This window comes from Saccoglossus kowalevskii, chromosome 21, assembly GCF_978046115.1.
Source record: "Saccoglossus kowalevskii chromosome 21, keSacKowa6.1, whole genome shotgun sequence".
NCBI lineage: Eukaryota > Metazoa > Hemichordata > Enteropneusta > Harrimaniidae > Saccoglossus > Saccoglossus kowalevskii.
In genome coordinates, this window is record NC_140661.1 from 11,625,353 (window position 1) to 11,634,682 (window position 9,330).

The window sequence follows — 9,330 nt, forward strand, 5'->3', positions numbered from 1 at the left end:
CACAACTCGCATGTCGCCAGATCAGAAGCACGGGCATGTGGCTATGAAATCCTCCCCCATCCCCCTTACACTCCTGACCTTGCACCCTCTGACTTTCATTTCTTCCCAGCCATGAAGTTGTTTTTGAAAGGAAAGCATTTCTCAGATGATGCAGCCTTGATTTCTGAAGTTCAACATGGTTGGAGGACCAACTTGGGGTGTTCTACAAAAACGGTGTCCAGAGCTGCATCAAACAATGGGAGAAATGCATAACTCTGGGTGCTTCCTATGTAGAGAAAGACTAATAACTGTGCCGAGTTTCATTAATCTTCTGCTTTGGGAAATGGGTCAAGGGCATTACTTATTGAGCGCCCCTCGTATGTTGCATACTTAGCAGTGTTCTCGCAATAATCTCATAGAATGCACTTTACAAAGGAATAAAATAAGTTTATTACTGTATACTATATACAACACTAAACAAACCCAAGTAAGCTACTTTTACAAAGATTTTTTGAAAAGTCTTTGGTCCTGTAATTGAAGAGTGGCTCTTGTGTTCTATCACTTCACAGTGAAATGGGGGAAACGAAACCTTTCATCTTTTGGAGTTAATAAATTTGACAATGTGATCAGCCAAATTATGCTAATACAGTATGAAGCAAAACTTGTTTGACGTTCTCGACCAAAATGCTAAATATACAAGAGTTGTTAAAAATATTGCACAAACATTTACAACAGAATAACATCAACTAAGTTATACTTTAAACCAATTAATTTACATTGATAGAAATTTTCCTGAATTCTATTGCCTTGCTGCGAAAGCGTTGTAATACCTTTTCTCAATCTTAAAGCAGAGGGGTCGTCACCTGCTCATGCACGGGAATCAAGTCCCAAGCGACAATAACAACACACGCTAAAACACAAAGGCTCATGGGTAGACGCTTGTTTGTAAACAATGACATGCTATGGCCATCTTACGCATGCGCAGGTGACGACTCCCCGCTTTAAACTGCGAAAATATCTAGCATTGAAAATTAAATGATTTACAGTAAATTTCACTAAATTTCATTATTTTGTACTAATTGACTGAGTTTTAAATCTATGAACTACCCACCTAAACAATTACCCCCGGTAGTACTATTGTAACATTACATTTTTGTGTGTAATTAATTCAGTGGATTTCAATTACCAGCTAAATTGAAACCCAGTGAATAATTAATGCATTTACAGTATGTATTCAGGGATTTGCACATACAAGAAGTATTGATACAGAATAAATCTCCTCAATTTCAGGATATCATCTGTTGTTAAAGTAGGAGCTAAAAACACAAATATGTCACCATGGTTATTCATTACTGTAGACAGACTTACTACTAAGACTTGATTGAAAAAATTAATGTAAACCACTTTAACGCTTTCACCACCAGTTCTCTTATTTCATCACAAATTCACAAAATAGTCCTGTTTACAATCTGCACTTTTCTTCAGAAGATTGGAGTATTTTTTGTTTTCTTGAATTTCAAAAATCTGGGTTTTAAAAAGCATTGAAAAATGAAATTTTCTAGAGAATTGTTCTAAAAATAGCAATTGTTTCAAAATATACTGTCACTGTAATACACAAAATAATGCACTACTAATAGAAGTAAATACGGCAATAACTGAAGTTCTCTAATGTATATTTAATTGGAGGAAAGAAGATATAAAGAAAGACTGACGTCTCAGAAGGTATTGAACACTGAACACTGTTTGTCTGTCAAGATACAAACTGAAATAATACAATAAAATATACTGAATGCAAAAACTGAAATACTGTATACAACCTCGTTGTGTTTCAGAATGGATAAGGTAAACATGCCTTTTTATTCGGGGAGGAAAAGTTATTTCCTTCGTCTGGCTGTCTGAAAGCCTGAATAAAATACTTGAATTATAGCGCTTACATTTACATAAACAATTATAGCGTTTACATTTATGGTCAAAATAAGTACTATTTTAATTATATAGTATATAGCACAGCCAATGCAATTTTTTTATTTATATCCACTTCTATTGGAGATGCTCTTTTAATAAAATATCCTTTATATAAAACACTCATTTATGGAGAGCCTTGGATACTCCAGCTACAACACAGAAACTTTTCTTTGGAAATACAATGACAGAAACAACTTTAGTGCCAAACTAGTAAACCTCATCTGGCACATCACATAAATAAGTAAATTTAGTAGTTCATCACTGTGTTTGACAACAATAAGCTAATTTTAATAATACCAGAAGGACGTCTTGACATAATGCCTTTATCTAAATGATGGCAGATTGGGAAGCTGTATGTTGGATGGCAGGTTAGGCAGGTTGATGTTTTTAACAGCGGACACAGCTCGGGATGGTGCAGCAGATATGCCAGCCTGTGTGAAGTGAGAAATAACATAAACGTAAGTATGATGTATTAGAAACGAAATAGATAACATCATGAGTGAATATTAGTAACTACAATCACATGTTCAGCTGATATGCCCCTATACAATTTGCAATACACAAGTGTTTTGTACAGCGATGTACAAATGTTTTATTTCTTGGTTCAAGGTCAATAATTCATTACAACACAATGGTAATTTGTGGATACAGAATATACATGCCAGAATTGCTTTATGATAGTGGGGTAAAATTGTGTCTTGAGAATGACCCTTCTTCAGTCTCGAATCAAACATGTTGATTTATATTGTAGGCTTCAAGGCTGTCTATGACAGTTTATATTATGTTCAAAAAATATTTAAAATATTTTTCTAATATGAATTTCTGATATTTGGTATTTATATGTAGATTACAAGATATCTCTGAAGGGCAACAGCCAAAAACATCTATTAAATGTGTGAAAAACATCAATCCCCTCTTTCTATGGCAAAATTTACACTACCCTTGCTCGGTGTCATAGCAACCAGGCTCTTCTATTTTTACTTGGTAATGATTACTCACCTCTTGCTTTTCTAATTTATTTTGTTCTTCATTTCGTGTTAAAATTTCTGTCATATTCGTCTCTAATACCATGCCACCCATTACTAACTCAGCCAGAATATAATGTACCTAATAGTTACAACAATACAAACATTAATTAGACTATATTTTAGAGTTTAGATCCTTCCTAGGAGGGTATAAAAATGTGTCAATTACAGGAAATATTAACGGATTCACTTGTTTTGCACAATGAACAAATAATCAAATGTTTCATTTTCACACTCCAATAGACAACATTCTAATTATCGAGCAAAATCTGTTACTCGTCACAGTGAAAATGCAATTTTCATCGACACTCATGACTTCACATATCATCTGACAGAACATTATTCTCCCATCTAGGTGGAATGTTTGTTTTTAACTGATAAACCTGTAGCTGACTATGCGAGTCAAACTTACATTCTCCCTAATAGCAGATCCTAGGTGGACACACAATCCTGTGTGTCACACATTGCCAATGCTAGAATCAGTCAGGTATTGGATTGACTCGCTGTGACCATAGACCTGTTTTCTAAGGTCTATGCTGTGACATATGACCACATAGATTCATAGCTTAGATACTGCCAACACGTATATTTGTATGAAATGACTACCAAATTGCAAAGCAAAACAATGATCATATTAGTGCTTTGTCATTTCTATGTGATAATCTAATCAGCCACATTATCATCTACAACAAAATGAAAACTGGTCGACCATCTTAGATTTTGTGATTCAGGGAAAATCATCACTAGAATGGGGGGGGGGGGTGGCATTCAAAACCACAAATATTTGCAGTGAATAGGCAATTTTATATCACAGTAGGCAACCCATATAGGGTCAAGAAAGTAAATGTATACTGGTAAAAACATAATCATGTGTATTGTATACTAGTAATTCCTACCTTATCAACATGGAAAATAAGGTCCAACTCACAGACATTTTCAAAGCATTTGTCCAATGTTTCTACGAACACCTAGAAGAAAACATACACACAGACATGGTGAACTCAAATACCCACATGGAAATCAAAAACAGATTTATTATGGCATTGATGAACATAATACATGAAGTTGGTCATTTCTACTAATTTTTCATGCCTGGACTACACTATTTTTTGTAGACAATAGCCTATAAGTCTAATTGATCCGTGAAGGTGGAGTGGCTCCAATAAATCGTGCAAGAAATCAAGGTACTAACCTGTATCAAATCTAGAATACCCAGTTCACTCTCTGATGAATCAACGCAGAATACGAAATACAGAGTAGCGTAGTGACGATAAATAATTTTATAATCTGAACCACCGATGAGGCTGATAAAACAAGGAAAGACAAGTGATTAGTAACAGAGAGAAAAATGAATAAATCAGCGAATAAACTGACAAAAAATAAATAAAAACCATCTTTTGAACAATATACAAGCATATGTTGACATGAAGTTTTGAAGTGTGACCTCTAGCACTTTCTGAGGGTACTGTTACCTCTAGCACTTTCTGAGGGTACTGTTACCTCTAGCACTTTCTGAGGGTACTGTTATCTCCAACAAAATTACACCACAATGGCCGACATGTTTTCTGAGGTCAATGGTTAAACTGATATTTGAACTTAAATGTCAACCGTTTTATCTATTTGAAAATTTCAAAAAATTCTCATATATTATGAAACTGCCAAAAGAGTACCATGATCTGCAGCCCTTTGGGGTCACACACAAGATCTGATATTAACAACACATTCCAAAGCTCAGTGCCTCAATTATCATTGGTTTGTTCACGCATATCAAATAGTTTTACCTTCCACCTTCTAAGAAGTTACAAACATTATCATCTCTTTTTGACACAAGATGAAAGGTTTCTCTAATAATCTGTTGCTGCATATCTTCATTCTGTGAAATCAAGAAAATAAATGAGATGACTTGTTGATGACACGACACGTACATGATTACACAAAACACAGCTGACATTGCCTACTGAGGGACAACTCAGAATTCCATTTTGACACCAAGTTGACGACTCCTGTTGAGGTTGGTTTGACCTAACTTGTTCTAATCAGGTGATCTCCAGGTGTGCATAGCAAGCAGGTCAGCAACTTAGCTGGCAATGTTGCAGTTTTGGTGTTTTTGAGAGCCGAGAGTCAACACATGCCAAAAAAAAATCGATCTCAGTTCCGATAGATGCTTGGGGCCGAAACTCTGCACATGCCAAGATTTGCTGCTTGAATGCTCAACACGAACTGAAATCACACCCTCTCGGTGGTTGAATTTAAGAGAACGTATACTGATTTCTACTAGTGTGAAATGACTATGGAGGGAAGTGCAGCTATATATATATATATATATAGGGTCAGATGCTGTACTAATGAAGGAGATGAATCAAACCACCGTCAGTGTTGCATATTCATGTGTTGCTGCAATCTGTATTTTCTTGCAGTGCTACATTGACGTGACAGTAGCGGTGACAGTAATTAATTATTATTTACATGTCAAAACACGATCTTCTATAGAATTAGAAAATGAAATTAACAAGTAATCTACATCAAAATTTAAAAGTCAATATAGTGCAAAGTTGAAAGATCACCAACATTTTGTTATGCAGTTAGTCACTGAAAATTAAATGGGTAGAAAATATTCAATTCGTTGTAGTCACAAAACTCTAGTTAAGCTTAGTCAATGATCGCTGAGCAAAGTCAAGGTTGCGATTTTTTTTTATACTTAATTAATAATTTTAGTGCAATGTACACTTGAGCCAACAAATTCATGTTTGCCTTATAAATATTTATAAATTTATTCATATGAAATCAGTTTCATTCAAATTCAATTATAATATTAATGCCTTTTCTAATTAAAACATTATTTTTTTTATGTGTGTATTTATTTATTTACATTTGAGTCTATCAAACGAGGTAATATCCAAGACCTTGTTGCGGGATCAACGTGTCACACCTTAACCTCCGGTATGTCATGACTGATTAATATATGGTGCTTGTATACGGCGCTTACAAATTAGATTTCACGAAATTATGCACAGAAAACCAGAATTACAAATACATTATGGACAATAACAAATCTCCGATGATTTACTCACGTAATGTACAAAGAACTTCGTCAATCTCGGCTTCCCATGGTTGTTGAAAACAAGAATTGCCTTAATCATTCTTCTCTGTTATTTTGATCCTGAATTTAAAACACTATGTCGAAGACGAAATCGTAAAATACTACAAGCAGAAGTGAAGTACGTGTAAAATGGCGGATATACCGGAAGTGAAACTGGAAAGACGAAAATGACCAGTGAGGGCGATGTTGAGGAGATCGATCGTGCTCATAGTTTTTGCGGAGTTACACCCGGGGAGATATATGAGAAAATTAATTATTATTAATTATTGGATGACGTAAAAATACAATTTATTGTTAGCGCATTGTTGGCGGTATCTTAAAAAATGTAGAATCTATGGTTTTACTCGCATGGAAATTTGGTCTTAGTCAAAGTGGTTTGCTAACAACGTTGCTATACATCTAGCAGTGATGCTTATCAACATATCAAATCTAAAACAACATATGTCAACAATGTTTCTTTATCCTAAACCATGTAAAGTAGTACATTTCCAAATCCTATAAACAATCTCATCACGAGCAAACACTCACTATCACTCCGGGTACGGTCCGTTCAACTTGAAGTTAATATATATTCAATATATTACGAGAAATTTAACGATCGGGTTCTTTATGTTGAAGTATAACGTAATTCTTTCCTAGCAATTGAAAAATTACTCGAAATTATTCAATTATTATTAATATTTATCGTAATCACTTATAGGGAGCGCCAGACGTCCCCTTCAATTGACTAACCTGGCCCACGTCAATGGGAGCGCCCCTTGCCGAATTTCTGGATCCGCCAGTGGTAGTTTATTATGTGTATATCTCTCAACTTTATTCAAATTTTAATCATTTATTTTACATCCTGAATATCCTCCGCAATTAGGAAAATAACGGTGCATAAAGTCGAAAATTGTATATTTACATAAAAGTATAGGCGTGAGAGAATCATGCAACTAAAATAAATAAACAAAAAGTATTTCATCATTGACAATATATACCGGTAATTTCACCAGGCTACAATTTGAGAAATAGCATAAAATCATTATAATACTGCCAAAATGGCACTATCCCCAGAAATATAATTATCACCATTTTCTCGAAAATTAAAGGGCGACAGTCGTCGCGCCGCGTTCTGTTCGATATGGGACTCATAAAGTGTAAAATGCATTGTTTATTTACATGAAATTCGAACACGCGCTGCGCGACGACCACCGCGCTTTAAGCTGGTGACCCCAACTTTTTTTAAGTCAATATCCCTATGTTGCCGGATGTACAATTTATTAGAAAATGAATAAATTCTGGGTATTTGAAATCATAAGTAGGCTTCTAACTTAAAATAGATGTTCTTTTTGAGAACTCGATCAGAACCGTGACCGTGTAACAAATACATTAGAATAACAATATTTGGCCTAGAACATTTCTACGCGATTCAAGTATAGGAATGCTAAAATGTTTGCATAAATCGACGTACATGTCAGAGTGAAATAGTATTTTAGCGTTGTGGAATACATATTTGATGGATTTAAGTTTGGCAATTAAAGGGTGGTGGTCATCGTGCAGCGACGTATACAACACACGTAAAACACATTGTTTGCACGAAACTCGAAGACTCGTACAAAGTTGCCGTTAGTGTTATACTGCCACCAACGGTACTTGCCATTTTTATACACACTGCAAGCGGCGTGACTGACTCGGAGTCCAAAGCAGAGTCACAACGCAGTACCTCCATCATGCGTCACAGCATGGAACTACAAACCATGTAGTTTCATTGTCACAGTAACGCATCGACAATCACAATGCCAAATACCAAAACCATGACTTTAAGATTTACAATGAATTACACTACTGATTTTGTAAATAATAAAATAATAATAATAATATTTATTAAGCCTTTGGAACGGCAACAAAAGAAAACAAAAAAGAGAAAAGAAAAGAGAAAAATTGTACATATCTGATCCTGAGTAAAAATTAAATTTGAAAATAAATCTCATGGTGAATTCATACAACTTTCATTCCTGTGTTTAAAAAGATGTACCAAATGATTACGTGTACACGTATTAACATTTTCTTAAGATATCCCGGTCAAATTCGAAGATAGAAAAGAAAAAGAAAAAGTTTCTTGTGAATAAATTATTGTCAATCTCTGTTACGTAACAGTAAGCAACATTTTGTTATATGTTTTGGGCAGGTCTGTTGTATTCTGTCTGTTGTACACAGCTTGGTCATTTAGTAGACAGTCGTTTACCACGCTAAATATGAGATTATTGTATGTTTATTGACCATAGATAATGTAATTCAATGCATTATTTCGTGCCAAACAAAATATACTATACTATGAATAGACACGTCTCCATAATTATGTTAACGGAGCTTTTATCGAACATTACATACGTTATTCAAACTTCTTATGATATAGTCTGTGATGTTGTACCTCTCAAACCAGTGTGATGTCATCCCGATTTTTAATTTGATTATTGGATTCAGATCTGTATACGTAAGTGACTTTTAAAGTTCGTAAAGACGATTATTATCGTGTCCCAGTTTAAACAAACAACAATTTATTGACACAACACTATATATGGTTCATACAGCAGTAAGGTCACTAAACAGAAATATAACTATCAACTACTTTCATAATAATAATAACTTTATTACAATACTAAAAACCTTCAGAGGGTTTTTGTATGGTAAGGAACATAAAAAACATAGAATACATAAGAGATAAAAATAAAATGTTAGTAAAATAAAAGAAAAAAATAAATTAATTACTTTCTGTGGTTTTAAAAAAATGTGCTCTTTAAGTATTTTGCTAAAGCTATATTATTCTCCATAATCTTTTTAAATATGGAATTCACATCCATTGTGTAAATATTTATTGCACACTCATCAAACAGTTTTTTTCTTTGTTCTATATAGCCAGTACAAAATAGCAGGAAATGTTTTTCATCTCCTAATGCTTTAGTGTTACATTTATTACAGTGTCTATAGAATAGAATATATATATTTGGCAAAAGGTATAACAGAATAAGTGTCTAAAGCACTTAATGAATATATGAACTTACATTCTTCATACAGTTTTTCAAAGTCTGGAAAGCTAATTTTGTCAAATAAACGTACTCTCATACGAAACAATACTAGCATTAGTGCAATGCATTATGTAATGCTTTTCGTCACCAATTTCTGATGCATCACACAATTTGCATATTCGCTCAGTTTATGGAATGTTAGGGACAGGCTAAACAACCTGGAACAAAGACGGACTTTGGAGCTAAATCCTTT

At 34.2% G+C, this 9,330-nt stretch overlaps 1 protein-coding gene across 1 annotated transcript; it reads right to left on the minus strand.

Moving 5' to 3' along the window:
• Positions 1–402: 402 nt before the first annotated feature.
• LOC100367076 (AP-3 complex subunit sigma-1-like) lies at positions 403–6,220 on the minus strand. The gene is made up of 6 exons (XM_002737058.4): positions 6,041–6,220; positions 4,751–4,842; positions 4,162–4,273; positions 3,866–3,937; positions 2,944–3,051; positions 403–2,375 (listed from the first exon to the last, which is right to left on the minus strand). Exons 1-6 carry the CDS (start codon positions 6,107–6,109, stop codon positions 2,268–2,270), a joined length of 561 nt encoding a protein of 186 aa, XP_002737104.1. The 5' UTR covers positions 6,110–6,220; the 3' UTR covers positions 403–2,267.
• Between the last annotated feature and the right edge of the window lie 3,110 nt (positions 6,221–9,330).

Excerpts from the sequence above, each read along its gene's own strand:
- LOC100367076 (XM_002737058.4), bottom strand. The coding sequence starts at position 6,109 with ATGATTAAGGCAATTCTTGTTTTCAACAACCATGGGAAGCCGAGATTG. Across the intron at positions 3,938-4,161 it reads GTATTCTAGATTTGATACAG|GTGTTCGTAGAAACATTGGA; the intron begins GTTAGTACCTTG and ends GTTTTCTTCTAG. Across the intron at positions 2,376-2,943 it reads ATAAATTAGAAAAGCAAGAG|GCTGGCATATCTGCTGCACC; the intron begins GTGAGTAATCAT and ends CACTTCACACAG.